General features: G+C 41.3%; 1 protein-coding gene across 1 annotated transcript; it reads left to right on the top strand.

The window, feature by feature from the left end:
* Positions 1–227: 227 nt before the first annotated feature.
* On the top strand, positions 228–15,518 carry snx27a (sorting nexin 27a). Its single transcript, XM_087787754.1, has 13 exons — positions 228–599; positions 3,085–3,310; positions 3,750–3,942; positions 4,021–4,085; positions 4,452–4,556; positions 4,635–4,713; positions 4,812–4,975; positions 5,157–5,246; positions 5,500–5,649; positions 9,050–9,178; positions 10,167–10,226; positions 10,717–10,765; positions 11,396–15,518. Exons 1-13 carry the CDS (start codon positions 295–297, stop codon positions 11,464–11,466), a joined length of 1,686 nt encoding a protein of 561 aa, XP_087643880.1. The 5' UTR covers positions 228–294; the 3' UTR covers positions 11,467–15,518.
* The last annotated feature ends 9,299 nt before the right edge of the window (positions 15,519–24,817 follow it).

The following is a 24,817-nucleotide window of genomic DNA, read 5'->3' as shown; positions in this document are numbered from 1 at the left end:
TTACTTACTTAGTTACTTACTTACTCACTTACTTACTTACTTACTCTCTTACTTACTTACTTACATAAAATAAACATATGGACAATATTTTGGGTCAGGTTTGAAAACAATTACTTGCCTTTTTTTATATTATGGGTACTGAGGTGTGCGTAAGTAGAATGTAAACACTGCGTCCGCTGCATGTGACTGGTACCGTCAAATGACGTCATAAGTGGGCGGGGCGCCTGTGGATGACGCGCCGGGGTATCAGCTCCAGACGGTACCGACTGGCGCAAGGAAGGGCCTGCGGAGAAGATGGCGAATGTTGAAGACGACGAAAGTCAATCTGTGCTTCCCTCGGCGTTGCGAAACGGCATGGTCGTCGGATTATCAAACCCGGGCCAAGTGGCCACTATGGTGGCTTCCGGTCCGAGGGTGGTGAGGATCGTCAAGTCTGAGTCCGGCTACGGGTTCAATGTTCGCGGTCAAGTTAGCGAAGGAGGGCAGCTGCGGAGCATCAACGGGGAGCTGTACGCTCCGCTCCAGCACGTTAGCGCCGTGCTGCCCGGGGGAGCTGCGGACCGGGCGGGCATCGCCAAAGGAGACCGTATACTGGAGGTGTAAGTTACCTTCCTTTCTCCTGCATGCACTTGTTTCTCTGCACCGCCGCGGCTCACTACTGCGAGTGAACGTCTCACTGTATGCGTCACTTGTCTGTTATGATAACAAAAGTATGTCCTCACATGACTAACTCCTGTGCATTTTCATGCCCTCGGCTGCAAATGTACCAGTTAGTGTGACTGCTTTCAGGTAGTAGTTCGGAACAATGTCTGGGTAAACATCTTATATAAGTTGGACTACTGGCTGTGCATATTGATTAGCTTTAGCATGCTAGCATCGCTGTAGCTAACGTCATATTAGCCTTATTTTCCTTTTTCGCATCACATCTGAACGTCTAATGCAGAAAAATGATCAGCAGCTTCTTCCACTGCAAGACACTCACACCGTTTTCATGTATCTTCATGTTCTTTATAGTCCCAGATTTAAAATGGCCTGATCTGTGTTAATACCAAAATTAGATTTGACAGGATTCAAATGTTCGCTAATTTTAAACTTTAGTTATAGTTTAAACATTTTAATAAAAATGTAAAACGTAAATATGTTTTTTTTATTGAACCCCGTTGATGATAATTTTTTTCAAAATAAACTTTTTCTAATTCCAAATTGGTAAATATGTCTCCAAGCAAAGATGAAAAAAAATAGTGTTGTCACTCCAGACCGTGGAGTTAGATTTGTATACATTTACTTAAATGTTAGAAATACTCGCCAATGTTTAGCAAGTCATGTGACCTGTTGTGGAAAATCTTTTGTTTGGTCTGGTAGAACATTTGGTTTGCAGTGATGATCGGGGATCATAAGGAGGTGAAGGGATGGGAATGTTGATAGTTTTAAGATTGCTATAAATGGAATGGATTTTCATTTAAACTTGTTTTCTTTTTCGTGAATTGCAGCACTATTAGCACTATTTTGCTGTTAAACAAATCTTTTTTTTTGTACTTTAAGCTTTTGTTTGGCTGCAAACAACTATGGGAACTCAAACAAAGTTCCCTTTCTGTTGTATAGAGAAGGGAGACGAGAACAAGGAACCGTGCATATCCTTAGATGCTTTGCCATCAAAATAAAGTGCTTGACTAAGGCGCGATTCTTTAAACCCAGCTGAATCTTAGTCACATGACACGGGTTAGTAGACACCATGTGACTTATCAACCAATCTTGAAGCTTTTTATCTTTAAATCCAAAAGACTAGTTTAAATTTTTTAAAGATGGCGTGTTATTAGGGTTGTATAAATGTCTTAAGGCTGTTACAGACTTTCCTCAGAATAGGATATGCTCATTTCAAAGCATGTGTTAAGGAACAATAATTTAATATAGTTTGTGCTATTAGAGGCTGGATGAAGTCGGACTTTTTATTTAGGATTTAAAAAACACAAATAACCTTCTCAGAGTTTCTGAGTTCTACAGTGTTTTACTGCTATAAAGTCTGTCATATCTACAATCGAGTATATTGACTTTTTCTTTCATTAATTGTTCATCCGATGTTCAATATTCAGTATCTGACCAATATATGATTGAATAAAGATTATGAGGAGTATTTATTGAGATTATAGCATATTTCTATCTAAATGATCTTGTAATTTTCTTATTATTTTTGGAGATGTGATTCACTATATATAAAGTTATACATTATTACAATATTGGATTGTGCTACAAAATACTACTTGCTAAACTGATTTTTTAACACATTCAAATTCAGAATTTACTCTGTTTTACAGTCCTTGATTAAGAATAAGAATACATTGTATTCCTTGGAAGAAAATGACTCTCACATTCTCCACTGATAACTGATCAGATTGAATAAACAAATATTTAATCTTTAATCTCTTTGTATACTCGACTACCTGCCGGTGATTGACATACACTGACTCAGACAGCTCATAGTAGTCCTCCCTTAAGTCTCACAACTTTGTATTTTCTGCCATCACTCCGCTTGCTCTTTGGAGTAAGATGCTTTTAAAGTACTGGCTATGTATGTGTATGCCAAACTGGCAACTGCTGCCTGCTTCTTTCCGCTCTCCTGCTGTTTCTCAGAGGAAGACTAGCCATGACACCTGATGCCAGGACCATCTGGCCTACCAGGGAGGTTTGTGTTACTGTTCCAAAAATGATTGGGTTATTCATCCCTCTCGCTATTCTGTTTATGAATAAATGGACAGAAATATGCTGCTGTTTTTCCACAACCCTTAAGGAGAAGCAGGTGCAACGTATGCACTCCTTCTTAGAGTTAAGAAGAAAGGTTAACAAAACTTCCAAATCGGAGACGTGTCAACAATCGACAAGGAAACAATTGAACAGTAACATAATTGTTGAAGCAGATTAAAGGTTGTTCAAACGGTGAACAGTATTTCAAAGTCTTCCATGATGCCAATGACATTATTAAACACACTTGAAAAGGTTCTCAATGTGTTTTGTGAGAGATCCTCTATAAACTGTTGATAAACATTTAACAGGGGATGATGACTCGCGTGTCCTCTCGTTTCTCTCCAGCAATGGCGTAAGTGTGGAAGGTGCCACGCATAAACAGGTCGTGGACCTGATCCGAGCTGGGGAGAAGGAGCTGGTTCTGGCTGTGCTGTCGGTTCCACCACAGGAGGCTGACGGCTTGGAGGCAGGAGAGGACATCCAGCCAAACTACGACTACAGCGACAAACAGGCGGTGCCTATTTCTGTTCCCACGTACAAACACGTAGAGCAGCATTCAGAGAGGTTTGTGGTAAGTGTGTTTTTATCGGTTTATTACCATGTTTAAGTTGGTTGCATGAGTGTGCATCAAGGAAGTGCACAATTTGTTTCACCACTTCCTGGCAGTTGGCTGATCAGAATGTTATCTCTATCTATTTAAATGAACTGCCAATTCTTATGACATTAACAGAGAGATTTCAAGGTGTAAAATAAAAAACACATAAGCATAATGCCAGGCAAACATAAAATATGTGCGTGTGTCTGCTTGGGAATAAGAGGAAGAAATTAAATGAACAACTGAATTAAGGTTAAACTAAAGCTATGGATCTTGACTGATCAAAAGTTGTTTGATGTCAATACTAAGGCAATATTTTTTCATTCAGTAGTTCACGTGAGGTTACACTGTTGTTTTAAATATGTTGTCTTGCATATACAAGAGACGACATGTTGTCTCTGTGCTATCTGTGCAGGTCTACAATGTGTACATGTCGGGCAGGCAGCTGTGCTCAAAACGCTACAGAGAGTTTGCCATACTGCACCAGAACCTGAAACGGGAGTTTTCCAACTTCAATTTCCCAAAGATTCCGGGAAAATGGCCTTTCTCTCTTTCGGAACAGCAGCTGGATGCTCGTCGTAGAGGCCTGGAAGAATATCTTGAGCGAGGTATGAGCATGTCTGCAACAACTCAACATATGTATACCAGAATTAATCTTCTGTATTTCTCTCTGTCTCCTTTTATAGTGTGTTCGGTGAGAGTGATTGGAGAGAGTGACGTCATGCAAGAGTTTCTGTCCGAGTCAGATGAGGTACACAAAACATATTCCTCTTATTGATATTCTTGATGATTTGATGCTCATCTTTAGTTATTTTCCCCACGGACGCTATATTTTGTTACTGTTATAAAAGATTATTGGGTGTTCTAATTTTTTGTGAGTTGTCCTAACCTTTTTTTGCATAGAAATGCTCAAGGATATATGACTTGCATGCAACGCTTTTCTAATTTTCGAACATCCTCCAATCCTCTACGAATTATGATCTAGATCGCTGGTGTCAAACAAAGGGCTAAAATCTGAGATTAACACTGGCCAATACTTTTTATTATTGTTCTCTATCACTGTTCACAGATAATGTATAAATGAAGCATTCATGATTTATCTTAAATGACTCCTCAGAACTACAATGGACTGACAGATGTAGAACTGCGAGTTGCTCTTCCAGACAAGACCACCATCTCTGTGAGAGTCCGCAAGAACAGCACCACAGATCAGGTCTACCAGGTAGAAACACACACACACAGACACACTATATCAGCATTAATTCTGCAGCCTGAGTCACGACCACTGCTCTACCCTCAGGCGTTGGTGTTAAAGGTTGGAATGGACAGCATAATGGCCAGTTACTTCGCCCTGTTTGAGGTCATCAACCATTCGTTCGGTGAGATCTCACTGAATTTTCACATGCCCTTACTTCTATGGTCATCAGGCCATTTTCTTTCACCATTTATCATCATCTCTACATTTGATATTTTTCAGTCCGGAAGTTGGTACCGAATGAATTTCCACACAAGCTTTACGTGCAGAACTACACATCAGCGGTACCCGGGACGTGCTTGGCGCTAAGAAAATGGTTATTTAGCCTCCAGGAGGAAGAGTTGCTACGAGACAACCCGCTCGCACTGCACTACTGTTTTCACCAGGTAAGACCAACAACTGAATTTGTATTTTAAATTAAAACTGAGGAAATACATTTCACTGTCAACTTCAGTTAAAGCCATCCAATGATTTTTAATTTTGAAATGGAATCAAATACTTTGTTGTAATTAGATCCTTATTAGTGATGTGGTCTCTCTCGCTGTCCCTACCCCTTTTTCTTTTCAGGCATTGGATGATGTGAAGAAGGGATTCATAAAAACTGAGGACAAATCCTACCAGCTGCAGAAACTGGCAGAGCAGCGCAAGATGAACACGGTTAGCACCACAGACTCGTCTTTGTTTCAGGTCGAGGGTTAGAAGAGTGCCATTTTTCCTCCTCCCAACTAAAGCCATGGCAAAATGTAAAATGCAACACAAGGTCATTAAGACTAGAATACATGGGGATGTAAAAATTACATTTTATTTTCTACATGATTCATTTTATTCTTTTTGTCTTTTATCATTGTCCTTTATAGTAAACATGTATGTGTCAGAATCTGTGACGAGTCTGAACTCTTCCGTCCATCAGTACCTGAGTCTGTTACGGACCTGTGAAGGCTACAACGAGTTGGTTTTCCCCCACTGCTCCTGTGACTCCAGGAGGAAGGGACACGTCATCACGGCGATCAGCATTCATCATTTCAAGCTGCATGCTTGCGCTGAGGATGGAGCGCTCGAGGTATGTTTGTGGGTTTATTTACTTTTTGTAAAGTTATTTATATCTGCTGTCACCTGCACATACATCAACATCAGTGAGTTAATACACAGGCAGGTGTGTAATTAAAGACCTGCAGATTTATTCAGGTTCATCATGAACACTTAGTATTTAGAATTTGCAGAATTGTGAAGGTTGTCTGAGCTGCACCGTAAGGGGTTTTCATCTGTAGGCTTTTGTGAGGCAAATAATTTTCTTTATCTATGTCTTCTAAAACATGTTTTGTAGTCCATCCTGCTAAAATTGTTTGTATTATTGTGACATTGATAGAAGATGATCTAAATGTAACATTTTGCAGCCAGTGTCTCGCATACGTCTGTCACATGGAAACTGTGGAAATATTTGAGATCTCAATCTGTGTGTGAGCACACGTGTCTCTGCCAGCAGCCACTATCATCAAGTGGTTTACTGGTATAAAGAACAGTAGATGCTATCTTGTTAAAACACATGTGGTGATAACTATTCATACAGTGGAGGAAACAAGTATTTGATCCCCCTCTGATTTTGTAAGTTCTCCCACTGACAAAGAAATGAACACAGTCTTTGTTTAATGGCAGGTACATTTTAACAGTGATAACAAATCCTGTTAAGAAAAAGGTGAAAAATAATTAGCATTTCATTAAGTGAAATAAATATTTGATCCCCTACCAACCATAAAGAATTCTGCCTCCCAACAGAATTCTCCACACTCCACAATGACTCGCACACATTAGTCCTTTTACTTTAAGAAAGCATTTCTAATCTCAACTTGTGACCTGTTTAAAAGACACCTGTCCACAGAATCTATCAGTCAGACACTACCTCTCTATCTTAGGCAAGACTAAAGAGCTGTCTAAGGATATCAGGAACAATAGTTTAGACCTGCACAAGGCCGGAATGGGCTAGAAGACCATTGCATAAGCTGGGTTAGAAGGACACAACTGTTTGTGCGATTATTCCAAAACAAGGGAACCGTCAATCCCCCTCGATCTGGGGCTCCGAAGGTGCTGGATCAGCTTAGAAAGACCCAGGAGCAGCTTGTTCATGATCTCCAGGCAGCTGGGGCCACAGTCACCAAGAAAACCATTGGTAACACACAACAACGTAATGGATTGAAATCGCCCGTGAGGTCCCCCCTACTCAAGAAGGCACATGTACAGGCCCGTCTGAAGTTTGCCAATGAACACCTTAATGATTCAAAGAATGATTGGGAGAAGGTGATGTGGTCAAATGAGACCAAAATCAAGCTCTTTGGTATCAATTCGACTTGCTGTGTTTCTGACTCTGACCCCCAAGAACACCATCCCCACTGTAAAAGCATCATGCTTTCAGGGTGTTTCTCTGCTAAGGGGACAGGTAATTGTCACCGCATCAAGGAAAAGATGTGTGCTGTGAACAGGGGAGTTTGTAGTCACCTTGGGGGCCCTAAGCAAGAGTGAGTATGCGTAAAGAGGAAGTGTCCGAAAGATGCGGTGTAGCCTCAACACTCTAAAGAATTTCAACAAAGCCTCTCAAGAGAAAAAGTGTTCCATGTTCATAGTTTTTTGCTAAATGTAAAATTCAGGCTATACCACAAAATCCAAGGAGATATATAATGTTTTCCTCTTCCAAATACAAATGAGTTAAGAGCTAGCTTACTGTTGATTTTTGTTTGAATTAGCTATTAATGTGCAGTAAGCTTTTGCTTGGTGAGACTGGGACAAAGTGTCATAACAACTTTTTCTTTAATTATGTCATATGATGCACGTTTGAACTTACCACTTTCTTGTTTACGTTTTTTCTTCATCCCCTTGTAAGGATAGGATCGCTTCATTTTTTTTCCGGTGAATCTAGTATTGCTGCCAGTCGAAAGCAGACCAGTCGGGGCTCCATAAGGGGGGTTCCAAAAATGTTGTCGCTGCAGTGGGTTAAGTGTTGTGTCACTGATATGTGCAGATGCAACGACGTTGCAGTGTGTCTAAAGCAGTTCAATCCTTTTGTCATTGATAAGTACCAACGTCCACATGTCTTGCGGCCCCTTCCAGCAGGGGGCCCTAGGCAATTGCCTACTTTACCTGTTCGATTGCGGCATCTCTGGCCGTGAAATACTGGGTGACAACCTTCTCTCAGCCAAAACACTTCAAATGGGTCGTGGATGGGTCTTCCAGCATGACAATCAACCAAAGGAGGACAAATGAGTGTGTCAAAAAGAAGCAAATTAAGGCCATGGAGTGGCCTAGCCAGTCTCCAGAACCTTAATCCTATAGAAAATCTGTGGAGGGAGCTGAAGCTTCATGTTGCCAAGCGAAAGCCTCAGAACCTTAAGGATTTGAAGAGGATCTGCAAAGATGAGTTCCTCCTGAGATGTGTAAACCTGATAATCAACTACAAGAAAAATCCGACCTCTGTACTTCTTTTCAGGCTGTTGCTCCTAAGCTTTGGAACGATCTTCCTCTCTTTGCGCTTGATGGAGTCTACTGTCTCCTTCAAGAAACATCTTAAGACGATTTTATTTGTTCAGGCTTTTCCTTGATTTTCTGGAACTCCTGTTATGTTATCAGTTTTATCTTGATCTTTAAAATATATACTTTATTGAATATTGTTTTGATTGTTTAAGCGCTTTGTGACCCTGGTCTGGAAAAGCGCTATACAAATAAAAATGACCTACTTACTTGCTTACTACAAGAGTTTCTCTAACTAATGTGTTGATAGGGGATCGTACTTTTACACTCAATGTAATGCCATTTTGTAAAATGTACCCTTTTTTATGTTATTTTCTGGATTTTCTTTTTCATATGCGGTCCCTCATTGTTAAAATGAACCTGCCATTAAATATAGACTGTTCATTTATTTGTCAGTGGGCAAACTTACAAAATCAGTTGGGGATCAAATTTCTTCCACTGAACATCCTTAAAGAAACATGAGATGTAACTATTTTTTACAAGTCCTTACAATATCCAACATTTTTTCCATCATTGGAATTCTGCTCGCTCTTCTTATAAAGCCTGCCCTAATGTTCCTTCAGTGTCACAAAAGGAGATAAGAAAAGTCAAGAGTCAAGTGCTTCAGGTGTACCCCAAGTGTAATGGCAGTACAGTAGCTCTTTACTAACTTTACCTTAAACTAAAGAAACTTATAACTCGCCAATCTCTACAAATGTTATCTTCATTTTACAGCGTTTTATGATATATTTTGTTAGTTTTTATTACAAGTGATAAGCTGTATCTCAATATGTAGTACTATCAGATCTACAACAACACTGGAGACATACTTTCTAGAAATCTAAATGAACTATGTTCATATTTGGGGTGAAGGGAATCCTAGTCTTGGCAGAAGATTTCTCGTATATCATCTAGATACTGTTGAAGACTTTGTATCCAGCTGACGGGATTTGTCTCTTCTTCAGAACCAGGTAATAGCGTTTGAGTGGGCAGAGATGCAGCGCTGGGACACGGATGAGGAAGGAATGGCGTTTTGCTTCGAGTATTCCAGAGGGGAGAAGAAGCCTCGCTGGGTCAAGATCTTCACTCCATATGTGAGTGAGCACACTTGGTCTGTTGTTTGTGCTTCCTGTTTGTTTAAAGTGCCAATCCATTTATTATTAATAGTGACATTTGAAAAACAGTATTCAGTATAAGTCTGGAATTTTGCGAATCCTCATGCTGTAGAGTTTTTAACTATTTTTGAAAAGGCACATTTTTCTCTCAAGATAAAAATGCATCATGTAATCCAAATGAATAACTTTATCTAATTTTGCTGACCTACAGTATATCCAATCAAAAGCTTGATGAGTCAACAACACAATTAAGTGTTAAGATAAGATAAGTTTATTTAATGTTTTATGCTTCTGGAAGTGTCAGTAAATGATACTTCATTATGAAGTATTCACATTTTTTATACCTTTTGTTAAAAGTATTCTTTGGATGGAACAGTAACAATCTCAACTTAAAAAAGAAGGCATGCATGCAAGTATGAAAGCACATGTTGTCAAGGTCTGGGGGGGTTAGGAGGAAGCGTCTGTCTGGATAAAGTCTGGAATTTATAATGGAGAGTAAATACCCTGTCTGGTTATTTTAACTGTTTTTCAATCCACAATAACAATTTTCTTCTAAAAGGTTTGGAAGAAGAATTATTATGGTTTTTAGTTTTAATTTTGGAAAAGCTTTAGCTAACTAAAATGTATATAACTCAGTAAAAGAGAAGATTAAAGATGACATTTTTTATGATAATTTTGATCCAATGAGGTATTTCTACATATGATTCTGCAGAAGCGTTGAACAGATAAACATAAGTTAGAAGATAAAACATCAGTTTTAGAGTCTTCGGTTTTAGTACCAGTTGAGTCCTATTCTCTGCCTGAAACAGGTTTAGGAAGTGAGTCAACCTCGCTGTTGTATGGCTGCTGCTCCAGGCACACAGGGGTCACAAGGATTCAAGGAAACATAAACTCTGCTCCCTTTATATAACCCAGAGCTGGGCTTTTGATGTTGGGTGTTGTGAGTTGTTTCTGCTCTCTCTTCCAGTTCAACTACATGCACGAGTGCTTTGAGCGAGTCTTTTGTGAGCTCAAGTGGAGGAAACAGGTAAAAGCCCCTCCCTTCCTGCCCATTCTCAGGAAGAACACAGCCTTGGAATTCTAAATCGGGCTCAACAATTAGAACAATTTGTCCTTAAAGCTTCTGTGAAGTCGTTTTAGGATTACTTAGGACTACTTTATCTAGCTTACCTTAGATCATTATTAGAATTATATTATCCTGCTGCATCATTACTATTTTACTCATAACCCCTTAAATGTAGCCATAAGCTCTACTTGTGCCTTCACTTTCTTGGTTTAAGCAATGATTACAGCAGCCTTTGTTATGTATATCATGTGACTAAGATATATTTTAACCAAAATAGCTTTCAGAATGTACAGTACTTTTAAATTAAATATTGACACTAGAGGCAGATAATTTTGCTAATGCTTCATAAGTGTGTGACGATGAGATTGTTTCTACCATATTTATAAACTTATAAAAGAGTTTGAAACACTTGTATCTAACTTGTGTTTACTCTGTTTCGTTACTCAACCAGGTGGAGGATGAGGCATCAGACAAGGACAACAAAAACTGCTCCAACACCGGTGAGTATCAATCAGTGTCATTAGGTCACCGCGACACACATGGCACTGGCATGTGAGCTGTTGACAGAGAATGCAAAATATGAAGGTCTTCCTGTTCAGCACTAGGCGTGATTCATTGTTGTGTCTGATAAACTTTTCATCACAATGCAGTGTACATTGTGCCTTCTTACTATTGTCTAAGCAACTCGTGATGTGCTGCATGGTTTGGTAGATTTTCATCAGCTGATATGTGCCGTTGTCAAAGTAGAAAATATTTACCAACTACACACCAAACCTCTTCCTGCAGTTCTTTCAAGTATTATTGCTGGTGTTTCTAACTAATTGGTAATTAACCATGTGTGCAGCTGTTATTATTCACACTTTAATGACCAGACAATTGTTCTATTTTCAAGTGGTAGTAATAATAAGTAGTAATAGTTATTGTCATTAGACCCTGACACTAAATGAGTGAAAGTGTAACAATATTTTTTTAATTTTACTACCACTGCATTCCTCTGAGCAGTCACTTTGTATAAGCAGATATTTAACTTTAAATTTTAGATCTAGTATTATTTTGGTTAAGTCCTTTACCAACCATATTTGCCCAATCTTACCTTCAGCCCTGTCTTCTCTGTATCGTTCCTGCCACAGAGTTCCTGCCTCCTCTGGAAACGCAGCAGAAGCCGTGGCGCCACCTAGGGGGAGAGATTGCGACATCGTAAAACAGGCGTTGACCAACGGGACTGGCAGTACCACTCCATCATCTAAATCAGAGTGACAGACTTCATGCCTAAAGACTCATTATTTCATCTGTTATATCCACGGAGAGAAAATCTGCCGGAAGGAGCCAACAAACAAAAGTCCTAGCGTTTGAAGAATCCTCATAGCTCTTTGGTTTGTCCTTCCATGTGCACGTGCCTCCTGTGCTGTGGTGCAGGACAAAGGTGGTTCAGATGTAGCACATGATGTGTCATGCACCGTGGTGAGTTGCTATCTGACCTGGAAGCTGACTTCCTGGCAAGACAGTGGCAATTCCTCGTCACGGTGAATTGGAGCCGACAGCGGAGGGGTGGCGAGTGAAAGACTCGACTCTCTGGCAGGTAACACAAATTTAGATAACCGAGGCTACGTTGTCAATTATGTGTGCTTTTTTCAATCATTTTCTGATATATATAGATTAATATAAAAGCTGTAATTATTTCTTTCATTGTCTTAAATAAGTTGAGTTGTTGCTGTGATCTCACACTTTGTTTTGGTCTGAAAGAGGTGTAGATTTGTCATGGCAGCGTTAAATACTTATGTGAACTTTGACCTCAGGAGAGTGAGGTGAGGTAGCTTAGAGGATTCGTTCTCGAGAAACACTCCAAATTCTGACATGCTGGATGCTGACCGGAGTGCTCGGCTACAAGCACGTGCACTCAAAGTTCGACCTTCAAGTGTGTAGCAGCACAAGAGTTCAATGCAAGGGCTTCTTAAGCAAGAGTAGAAAATGCAGAGAGATGGTAAACTTGCCTTGATTTAAAGTATTTAGTCATCATTAAATGAACATGTTTTCACAAACAACTTGCTGTTTGAGCTATCAAAACCTGTTATGTTTTTATTTTCTATCCACTGTTCTTCGAACGTGTACACATTCTGTGGAGGTTTTGTGAATGGACAGCAGGGGGCAGCGTTGTCATTGCTGCGTGATGTTGAAATTCTCCGGCGAGCACACAGGGCTCAGCAAAGTATTATTCTATTTTTGTCCATTGAGAAGATGTCTGTGGCTGAAGCAGTTGGACACCTAAGACTTAAAAAACGACAGTATTATACATCTGTGTGATAAATGCACGCAATGCTTACCTGAGCAGAGTCGTGTGCATTGGTTTTATTATTTACATCTTTCTGTTATGGAAGTTCATGTTTGACAAGCAAAATAACGCAATAGTTACGTTTATCCCACTAAGGGCTCGGTTTTGAGGCCAGAACACTAAACTCTTGAACCGTGTGCTGGCTAAAACCATGTGAATAATAACATTTGTTGCAATGTTGTTTTTGTGAGCTTGTATTTATTTCATGCCTTTGTCTAAGTCAGGTTTTCACATAGTGTCTCAACTTGTGTATGTGTGTGTGTGTGTCCTCGATGATGGTGTTTCTGATCAGCCTTTCGGCTGTGAGTGTTGGATGTGCTGCCCGTACGAGAGCTAAAGAAGATGTGCCAAACAGAAGCGGCTGTATCTGTCGCTATGTTGGTCGCTGTTTTTGTCGGGGTTGATTCCACATGTCTAACAATGTCCTTGAACTGTTACCAACTAATTATGACATGTGGGTTGAACCCGGTCGCCGTACTGTGTGGAGAAGTAGGAGGATCAACAGCCACTGGTGTGACTCATTCCACTCTTCAGGGTCTTCATCTTTAGCAGACGCTTATTAAAAGGATCCCTTGACTCGATTGCAGTCGTAGTTTAAGGTTCTTCGATGGAGGCGGGAGGAGCAAGATGTGCTCCATTGATCAGAGAAGCTCAGCAGGTTCAGATGTGAGGTTGTATCACTGGCTGGGAAGAGTTCGTCTCAGCCGGGGAGGAAACTAGAAATTATCTTTGAAAGCGGCGGTCCCAAACTCAGGGCCATTTGCAGCCTCTGGGATGATATTCCACGTCCCTCGATTTGATTTCAGAGGTGGACCATGCAAGAATACACTTTATCTAATGTTATTACTTTTGGATTTAAAATAAATTACGTAAAATTGTATATAGATCCTGTTTTTTAAATGATTTGTGTGACACAAACACAAATCTTCACGGAGCATTACAAAGTTACATTTTTAACAAGAACCTGTGTAAAGAACACTATTTGAAGGGGCCTAACACGCTACCATGAAAATGATAAGTAACAGACATCCAGGTCTATATTGAGTTGAGACCCCCGTTCTAGAGGAAGGATGGCTTTGGTTTGGGCAACTTATTAGGATTTCTCCTGCCTCTGAAGGTGATTTTCATGCATGTAATTTGAAGACGACGGAGAACAGTGGTCGAGATGGAGTGTCTAGTGAGAAGTCGAAACTAGCTGCGCTTGTACAACCTCCCATGTGGCCTGAAAGTCTCTGTTGGGAAAGAAAAAAACGGATATGCAGATATAAATATGAATCGTGATGATGATGTTGTTCTGGGTAGTAGTGGTTGTTTAATAAAATGGAATGTCTACATTGTGAGCTTTAAAGATGAACGGAGAATAAACGGCAGCTGTTGATGTTGTTCATGTTTGACCTGCTTCTGATTCTAGCTAATGCACATTTTAAATGAGCAGAACATCCTTCAGGGCTGTTACTTTAACGGTTGGACAAACATGCATAAGATATATTCAGCTTGTGCCCTTTGGTTCAGACACTGCCTCGCGGGCTCAGGCTGCTGTCACACGCCCCCGACAGTGATACAGTCCAGACTGAGGCAGCGGGGGGGGGGAGAATGTGGGGATTGTGGGACAGCCAATTTAACGTCCAAATTAATAGTTAATATAAAGACAGATGGGAATCGTGGCGTGTAGCCTTGCATTGCTGGAAAGAAGGTGAGATTGTCGTCCAGATAGATGCCCGTCATCAGAGTGTGATGTGCTTGCCGTAGCAGCACTAAGTTGCTGCCGCTGGCTCAGTGCAGCCTCTCTTAGAAAAATTCCTGTAAGCCCACAGACCCCTCCCAGCGACGCATTCGGAGCAGTGTTTTATTTACCGTTTGATGTTCTCTGTGCTCCGTGCTGCTGTGAATGGTATGAAGAAAAGACGTTTTTTTTTTTTAAATGCATTCTTTCTGTGTCTTGGAGTCTTGTTTGGTCTTGTCAGGTGCCATCCTCCTCTCACTCTCGCCATCTGTGCGATGTTGTTGCACCGCGTCAGTGAGATGTCTGTCCACTGTTTGGAAATCCAGTAAGCTGAAAGGAATGTTTTTGTACAGTAACGCATTTGATTATGACTGTTTGTCAACATGCTGGGATCATTGAAAGGCCAAAAACGACAAAAAGTTTTCTTCTCTCGAGTCGCCGTGTTCACTTAAACGCTGCAGTTGCTATAGTAACAACAGAGTCCGCTACCGTTTTGACAATATGTGAAACATCATTCACTGGCAGATTGTTGCCAGTGATGCAGCTGTTCGGGTCTGCGGTAGTTTCCAAATCCAGTGAACAATGATTAGAGCGGCCTTGTTTTCTCCAGACAACGTTCATCAATCAAGTAGTAACTCCCGAGCTGGAAAACATGGAATGTCTACTTGCTCACTGGCCGCTTTTAATGGGGAATTCTTAAATGCTGACCTTGGAGCAGAAACACCATCTGCCAGATCTGACTCTTCACAGTGAGCATTTTCTGCTGTTTGACAAGCAGTATCTGTCTTGGACAAATTGAAGGCTGGTTTTGAGTTCTGTCTTGGAACACATGCTGCAAACACACGCCTTGTTTGACCATCTTTAACACGGGCTGTATATAGTTGTTTAAAATGCAAGAAAAATAAATTAAATAAATAGGGTTATTGTCGGATCAAATGTTCTTTTGTTTCTTATGCTCTCATTGATCCAGTCAAACATGTTCTGTACTGATCTGGACATATGATGGTGATGAGTCTCACACTTGCAAAAAAGTAAGAACAACATGGTGTGTCATTATTAACCTGATGCTGGAGTAGAAATGGAGAGTTTTATATCTTAAAACAAAGAAAGTTTACTAACAATACGGAAAAATGACGTTTTAAAATGTGTAAAAAATATAAATTGTATCAGAATTTTAAATAAAGTTATATATTGGAGACTATGTTGTGTCTTTCTACTTTTTTACTGATGTCCAGTAGATGTGGTTGGTCCAGGGTCAAACTAAATCCCTCAAGGGGCCAAAATCTTTAAAAGAATTCAGTGTTTTTTGTCCTTATTTTTTCAGAATGTGTCTTGATTATGCATTTCCTTTTATATCAGCTTTAATCTTATTGACAGTATCTGTATACATGTTGACATTAATCATATTTTCCTTATCTTGTATCAACACTTAACTTTGATTACAGACACTCATTCCACAGGCAACATAAGTGACTATGAAGGTTTTTTTTGTACTGAGCAAAAGTTTAAGCCAGGTGTGAAAAAATGCTGTAATCTAAGAATGCTTTCAAAAATGATAATTGTTTATGTTTATCAAATTACAAAATGCAAAGTGAGCAAACAAAAGAGAAATCTAAATCAAATCAATATTTGTTGTTACTACCCTTTGCCTTCAAATCAGCAATTCTTACAGGTACTTTTGCACAAAGTCATGGGTTTGTAGGATTCTAGTGTATGATCAACAAGTTATACCAAACAGGTGCTAATCATCAATTTAACAAGTAGGTAGAAACACAGTCATTACGTGAGAAAGATACAGCTGTGTAGGAGCTTCAAACTGGGTGAAGAACAAACTGCTACCCTGTTCCCCTTACTTAGCACTTTCATACTTGACATTATTAACTTGTCAATAACATCAGGCTATGTGCCTCAGATTTTTAAAGTTGCAGTAATTAAACCTCTGATTAAAAAACCCACTCTCGATCCAGAGGTCCTCACTAACTATAGGCCTATCTCTAATCTAGTATTCATTTCAAAACTTCTGGAGAAAGTGGTAACGAGTCAGCTCTGTGATTATCTCCAGGACAATGATCAATTTGAGGTGTTTCAGTCTGGTTTTAGGGAACACCACAGCACAGAGACCGCCCTGGTAAAAGTAAGTAACGACCTACTGATGGCCTCCTAATCAGGGCCATGTTTCAGTTCTTGTTCTTCTAGATCTCAGTGCTGCATTTGACACTGTCGACCACCAAATCCTTCTACAGAGGCTAGAAAACCATATAGGCATTCGTGGAACTGCTCTTAACTGGTTTAAATCTTACCTGTCGGATAGAACGCACTATGTACATGTCAACCACCTCTCATCGACACACACTAAGGTCAGCTATGGTGTCCCACAAGGTTCTTTTCTTGGTCCAATACTATTCACAATCTATATGCTCCCACTAGGGGACTTGATTAGAAGACACTCTATAAACTTTCACTGTTATATTGATGACACCCAACTTTACTTGTCCATGAAGCCAGATGAAAGAAATCAGCTAACACAATTACAGTCCTGTATTACAGATATCAAGTCATGGATGACCAAAAACTTCCTCCTACTGAACTCGGAAAAGACTGAGGTTTTACTCGTTGGTCCGCAACATCTCAGACAATCATTAACTAATGATCTAGCTTTACAAAATGGACTTGCTCCTGCTACTAGCACCACTGTAAAGAATCTGGGTGTATGCTTTGACGAGGACTTATCATTTAACTCACACATCACAACAAATCTCACGGACTGCTTACTTCCACCTTCGTAACATTTCAAAAATTAGGCACTTCCTTCCTTTAGATGCTGCTGAGAAGCTCATCCATGCTTTTGTTACCTCCAGGCTGGACTATTGTAACTCTCTTCTGTCAGGCTGTTCTAAAAAGTCTCTCAGAACTCTTCAGCTCATTCAGAACTCTGCAGCTCGTGTCCTGACTAAGACTAAGAGGCGCGAACACATTTCCCCTGTACTGTCTTCCCTACATTGGCTTCCTGTAGAATTTAGAATACAATTTAAAATCCTTCTCCTAACCTATAAAGCCTTACATGGCCTAGCACCAACATACATTAAAGATTTAATCCAAACTTACCAACCCTCAAGGACCTTACGATCCTTAAACTCTGATCTATTAGTTATACCACAAATCTCTAAATGTAGATTCGGAGCCAGGGCCTTCAGTTTTCAAGCCCCTCTGCTGTGGAACAAACTACCGGCTTCAGTCCGGAGGGCAGACACCCTCTCTATGTTTAAAAACAATCTTAAAACCTTACTTTTCGATAAAGCCTATAACTAACTTGACTGTTTATCTTTAGCTGTCATAACTAACAAAACTGTTTATCTTAGCTGCTATAGGCTGAGAATGCTGGAGGAGTTTTAGACACCGAGCTCTGTATATCCTTTTTTTCCCGCGGGGCCGTTCTGGCTTGGCCGATTCGGGTGTGAGGGGCCCGGCGGGTGGGGACTGTGGGGCCTTGGGCCTGGTGGTGGTGACTGCTGGTGCCGCGATGGCCCCGTGTGCCGGCGGGGGGGTGGCCCGCTTCCGGGGGGTCTTTGGTGGTGTGTGGGGGCTGGTGCTGGCGGGGGTGGTTGGGGTGGTGCATGGGGGGTTGCGTTGGGGGCGGTGCTGGGGCTGGGGGGTTGCTGGTCCCGCTGACGGGGTTGGTGGGTGAACCGTTAGGGGTGGGGCTGGGGCTGGCCGGGTGTTCTGGATGGCCATCCGGCCCCGATGGCTTCGCCTGGTCTGTGGTGGGGGGCCTGTCTTGGGGTGGGTGTCTGCTGCAGCGGTGGCTGTGGTCCTCTACCCGCCCTGTGTGGCATGTGCTGTGGTCGGGGAGTTTGTCGCCCTTGGTCCTGGGGGTTCGTGGCCGGGTTGGTCGGTCTTTCGGGGGCTTCCCGGGTGGGGGGGGCCACACTGGGCGGGGCCACGTTGGGGGGACGGCGGAGGCATTGGGCGGACCCATGTTACCGTAGAGACCATGTACCGCCCATGCAAGTGATGCTGTCCCCCTGGGTGCTGCATGGTGGGTGGGGGCGGGGGCGGGGGCTGGGGGTCAGTACGTGTGATGGGCGGGGCCTCTGCACCTTAGATACCGTGGACCGCCCATGAAAAACTGCTGGCCCCCCAAACTTCCCTCATGACATGGGGGAGGTGGGCTGTGGCTGTTGGGGACGGTCTACAGTTCAAAGATTGGGGGCCGTTCCCGGACGGCTGCAGCCCCATTACCCCGCCCTGCCCGCACAACCGTGGCCCCCCTGTGACCCGGGGGACTCTCACCGGAGGACCTGAGCCGGTGCCTGGCCATTGCTCCCCCGGGCTCATGCGGTGGCACTCGACCCGGCTACTGGCCGTGTCCGCAGGGTATTGGGGGGGCTCCGCTGCCGCTGCTGTGGTGGATCCCTATCTCCTTGGCTCGATCCCCTGCTATGGACTTGGTGGCAGCCTGACGGTCTGGGGTTCTTCCGTGGCCCGGCCTGGCCCCGGGGCTCTATCCCCTGACTGGTTCTTCTGGCTGTCCCTCTGCCTCCGTGCCTGCGCCTGGTGCCTCCCCCTCTTTGCTTCCTTGGTCGTCCTCGCCTGTGCTTGCCCTCTCGCGCCCCCGGTGGTGGTCCGCCTTCTCGCTGGTGTTTGGGTCGGCTCTGGTGGTTATCTCGCCTGCCGGGTCCTGGTCTCCCGCGGGTTCCTGCCGCGGCTTGGGCCCCCGTGTCTGGATCTCTCCCCTCTATATATCTTCACCCGTCACCGGAGTCTGTATACCTGTGTATTGTATACATTTGTCCCAAACCCACACCTTTTTATTTCTCTCCCGGAGCCCCAGGGATCCACCTCCAGAGCTGCTGCTGATCCAGGGATCCACCTCCAGAGCTGCTGCTGATCCAGGATCTTCACCATGTCATCAGATCCCGAGTTCTCTCCAGCACCCCCATGGACTCTCCTACACTCTCCTCTTTTCTCTCACTATATCCTCCCTCACTCCTCTCCTTATCCATCTGTCTACCCCCCCATCCTTCCTCCCAGCCGGTCAAAGCGGCAGGCCGTCAACAATGAGTCTGGTTCCGCTCGAGGTTTCTGCCTTCTAAAAGGAAGTTTTTCCTCGCCATAGCTCACTGTACAGCTCACTGTACAGTGTTTTGTTTCTTGCTCTTTGTTGAATTGCTGGGATCTATTTTTCCCTAATCAACTGTAGTCTTATTTCAACTGTATTGTGTATTGAGATAACTTTGTTATGATAAGACACTTTAAATAAAATTGAATTGAAATTGAATTGAATTGCTACAAAGCTGTGGTTGTGGAAGACAGTTTCATGTCACGTCATATAATTTCAAGACTGAGCACAGCAACATGACACAAGGTAGTTCTACTGCATCAGCGAGGTTTCTCCCAGAAAAAGATTTCAAAGCAGACTGGGGTTTCAAGATGTTCAAGCTCTTTTGAATAAGCACAAAGAAACGGGCAACGTTGAGGATCGTAGACGCAGTGGTCGGCCAAGGAAACTTAGTGCAGCAGATGAAAGACGCATCAAGCTTTCGAAATGGGAAGATGTCCAGCCATGATATCACCTCAAAACTGGCAGAAACCAGTGGGAAAAAGGTACAGTCATCTACAGGCAGATACTTATCCATCATGCAATACCATCAGGGAGGCGTATGATTGGCCCAAAATGTATTCTTCTCCAGCAGGACAACCCCAAGCATACAGCCAATGTAATTGAGAAATATCTTCAGCGTAAAGAAGAAGAAGTCCTGGAAGTGATGGTATGACCTCCACAGAGCCATGATCTCAACATCGTGGAGTCGGTCTGGGATTACATGAAGAGACAGAAGGATTTGAGAAACATCTACAGAAGATCTGTGGTTAGTTTTCCAAGATGTTTGGAAGAACCTACCAGCCGAGTTCTTTCAAAAACTGTGTGCAAGTGTATCTAGAAGAATTGATGCTGTTTTGAAGGCAAAGGGTGGTCACACCAAATATTGATTTGATTGTCATTTCTCTTCTGTTCATTCACTGCATTTTATTAATTGATGAAAATAAACTATTAACACTTCCATCTTTGAAAGCATTCTTAGTTTACAGCATTTCTTTACACCTGCCTAAAACATTTGCACAGTACTGTACATTTGAATCACCCTCCTGTTGTTACATACACCATAACACACACACACACGCCTCATGCTCACTGACAGATGTTACTGCCTCTTACTTTAAGTCCGACTTTAGCACAGTTGAAGCAGGATCTTGATTATCCAGTAAATTAAAAGCCACCTCCAGGAGAGTCTGTAGCCTCTGTTCAACATAAATAAATAAACTCTTCTCCTACATTTATATCAATATATAGATCCTGCTGGCACCAGTGGGATCTCACCCGTGTCAAGCGTCCTTCAGGCCGACTTGAAGATATAAAGCTCTTTCGAAAACTATCAGGCTGTTAAATAAAAATCACACTAAGTCGCTTTTTCATGTCTTTAAATCTAAATAAGGCAGAATGTGAAGCCTCGAGGGCACTTTATTGTTGGTGTGCTGCCAGAAGAAAGTCTAGTTTTGCTTAAATGAGAGACATTTATGTGAATTAAAAGATGGGGAACAGAATAAGCAACATTTTGGCATGAAATCCTGCAGCCTTTTCTCCAGTTAGTAGCTAAACCCCATGTGACAGCCATTTCTAGTTGTTTTTGAGTTTCTTCTGCGCGCCTGCTGGGAGCAGATGTGTCGGTTTGTTGGCAGAAGGCTGATCAGTGTTCCTCCCTATCATCAAAAGCAGCAGAAAGTAACATTTCTGGCTTCTTATTTGGCTGTATTCCAGCATGATGATGGGCTGTGATGTCTGGTTTATAGGTGACAGCTCCTTTTACTGTGTCTTAATTAATGCCAGCAGAAGTGCTGCTCGGTACATAAGTGGTCCACATGCAGAGAGGGTTGGCACTAATAAAGTGTCCATGGGCCCATTACACTGTGGAGCATGGCGGGGAGTCTTCACGGATCATATGTTGGCACATGAGTGTTAGTTATGCTCCTCAACAGATGCTGAATGTTGACAAACAAACACTGAAGCATTCATGTGTTGAAGGGCGGAGGGGGGGATATGTTAGTCTGCATCTATCATCTATCAGAGTCACAAACATGAGGAAAAATCAGAGTATTTATCAGAGATAGTTTTTCAGCATCTTCACCCAGAATTCATCAGTTTTTTAGCACAAACCATCAATTCATTGTCAAATCGTACACTTATTTTGTGTATTCAATTGATACCTTTTGTTGAATTTGTTAAGTTTATAAACTTCTGCTCTTGTTTTAACTTCCCTAAAAGTGGTCTAGTTCACAGTGAGTAATCTATATATTTCTGAAACAATAAGTGTGTGTGTTTCCGCTTGATCTTGATGTCCTAAAGATGAGGGGGAGGGAAAACACCAATAGGGCAAAGGAAAGGCAGAGTCAGTGGATGACTGTGAAAATTTTAAAACGGCCAATTTCGATTATATTGAAACCATTTGGAACATTCTAAGTAAGAGACATCTACAGGTTTTAGCTCTTTATGTTAACTGTAAAATCTTTAATCCACCTAAACTCCCTTCTCTCCTTCCCTTCTCTCTTCAGATTTTAGGATATTTATTTTTTCATTTATATTTTATACCAGCTTGAATAAACATACTGACTTGGTTCATTTTTTTCAAAACAATTCCTCATGTCGAGGCTTCAACACAAGATGGACGTTACAGACGAGCACCATGGAGGTATTTGGATGTTTTTAAGTGCGTTATTTTGGACAAAGATGAAGACGAAGACAACTGAGTTTCAGTCCTACAGTAAAATTGACTCTGTTTTTTGTCTTTAACTCTAAAAAGGAAAGGATTACTCTTAAGATAATGCCAACCCTGAGTCGACATGAGGCTGAGTAGAAAATGAGTGATGTTTGAATTTTCTCTCACTATAGCAAGGATGATGAAGGTGCAGACGATGCTAGCTTGTGTGACAAAGACCAGAAAGGGTTTTAAGAAGTGGCTTAATAGTTGAAACAAGAGTTCATGAAGCTTCTATTTTTTCAGCAGTTCTATGTGACTGTCAACCCTTCCACGATTCAAGCATCAATACTTCCCCTGTACACGGAAAATAAAATGTATATAACTTTAAGTGAACACTTTGACTTTTCTAAAAGTTCTATAATAATTGCACTCTGAGGCAGAAAGCTATTATAATGACATACTAAGTTCAAATCTCCACTTACACTTGATTTAATGTTAATATCTTTAGAGGTTTGATCTTCCAAGAGCTGTTCTTTCTATCAACTCTTTAGAACGTTAGACTCAATGGTGGAAATTATTGGATGTTTGATGACCATCAATAAAACTTGACAGCAGCCATTTTCTTTTAAATACTTAATCTCACTCCAATTCAGAGTTAATGATTTGCAAAATTAAAGAAATGTTAAATGAGTGGTGCTTCAACACAGCGAGCCTTCAGTTTCCATCCTTGCCCGGGAAACTATATTAAGCCGGTGAAGGAACAAGGTGCTGGACTGACCCACGAGGTAATGATTGAACGTAACAAAGACTTTTGACAAGCCAGCTTCAGAAGATGAACTGCTGAGACAAACACGACTTCATTGTTTTTTAAACAGTGCGTGTAATTGAGGAAAAAAATTCAAATAGGACCATGATTCCAGAGACACTGACACAATTAATAAATATACATATATATATGAGAATATCTCATATATCATTAAACTTACTTTGTCAGGAGAACCAGTCACAAATACAACAAGACAATTTTCTACTGAAGTCATTCAAGATAAGAGAGATTAAAGGAGCAGGGACACATTATTATTATATCAGAATTATAATCAGTTTACTTTGATTGCCATTATTGTTAACATTAGAGGTATTTTGTGGTGTTATCCTGTTATGCAGGATAGAATTAATGAAATAAATATGAATTTAAAAAATAACAATACACAATATAATGTAAAACAAATCAAAGTAAGTAAGTAAATATTTGTCTCATACCAGGGTCGCAAAGTGCTTGAATGATCAAAACAATACACAGTTAAAAGATATACTTTAAAAGGCCAAGACAATATAGAGACAAACACTAGAGTCCCACAAAATCAGGGAAAAGCCTGAACAAATAAAAATGTCTTAAGATGTTTCATAAAGGACTCAGTAGACTCCATCAAACACAGAGATAGAAGAAGATCGTTCCAAAGTCTAGGAGCAACAGCCTGGAAGGATTTCTCTCCTCCATGAATAGCTCTGAAAGTAAGAACCAGAAATTTGAATTGATCCTGAAAGAAAATAGCAGTCAGTAAAGAGTTTTAAGGATTGGGGAAATGGGAGTTCTTGTCGTGTTGACGCCAGAGAGAAGTGAAAACCGGAAATGCTCTAAGACTAGTCCAGAACAGTCGGGGTTTTCACCTGTGTAAATAAATACGATGGATAACAACACAAATATGAAGCGACTGGTATTGTCAGCCAATCATATAAATACAACCAGCCAGTGTTTCATAAAAATGTAAAAAAAAATTGTAAAAAATGTTGTTGTAGAGTTTTGTATTAACTGCAGGCAAGACAGCTTCTTCTTGTTTAGACACGAAAATAAACTATTGCAATAGTCTAAAGTGTGTTTAGTCTACTGTACTGTGCTTTAACTAACTTAAACGAGAAGATACAAACGCATGGATTATAACCTCCAGATCATGTTGTGAGACCATTTTTTTCAGTTCGAGGAGGTTTTGATCAGTTTTTCTGCAGTTTTGTACTAGAGACATGTCGTTGGCAAAAACAACACCCAGGTTTCTCAGGCTCAGTTCTACAGACTGGCCTAAGTCACCCAAATACTGTGAAGTACTTGGAAAAAAAAGTATCAATTATTAAAATAAGTTATTAAATGAAATATAATGTCTGAAGTATTCCTGATCCAAACAGCAGAATGGTAGAAAGAGTTCTTGATTTGTGATGTTTTGCTCCGCATCGATCTCAGTTTCCTGCCGGAGGGGAGCAGTTGAAACAGAGGGTGTCCCAGGTGAGAGGGGTCAGCTACGATCCTGACTGCACGCCTCCATATTCTGGTGATGTAAAATTTCCTGCAGCTATTCAAGAGGGCAGCCAATCACCTTCTCAGCAGAACAGATTCTCTGTTGCAGCGGGGTACCACATGGTGATGGAGGAGGTGATGATGAAATCCACAATAGCAGTGTAGAACTGCACCAGCATCATCTGTGGGAGATGGAATTTCCTCAACGGACGCAGGAAGTACATTTTCTTATGATCCTTCTTCACGATGTGACCGATAGTTGGTTGATCTTATTGTTGATGATTTAATTCATTGCATAACTTTTTTTATTATCCTTTTTGATGAATCTCATCATTGAATGTTTCAGCTTGTAGATCCGTTTATCAGTTGTGTACTGTACTACTGTGATTTCTAAGTTTCCTTTCCTTCCCTAAAGTTTCACCTTTTGGGTCAAACACTTGACATTTGCTGTAGTATCACTGG

The sequence above is a fragment of the Callionymus lyra genome, chromosome 3 (genome assembly GCF_982586985.1).
Source record: "Callionymus lyra chromosome 3, fCalLyr1.hap1.1, whole genome shotgun sequence".
Lineage (NCBI taxonomy): Eukaryota > Metazoa > Chordata > Actinopteri > Syngnathiformes > Callionymidae > Callionymus > Callionymus lyra.
Note: the sequence above shows the minus strand (reverse complement) of the source record. Positions and strands in the feature narration are given on the sequence as shown.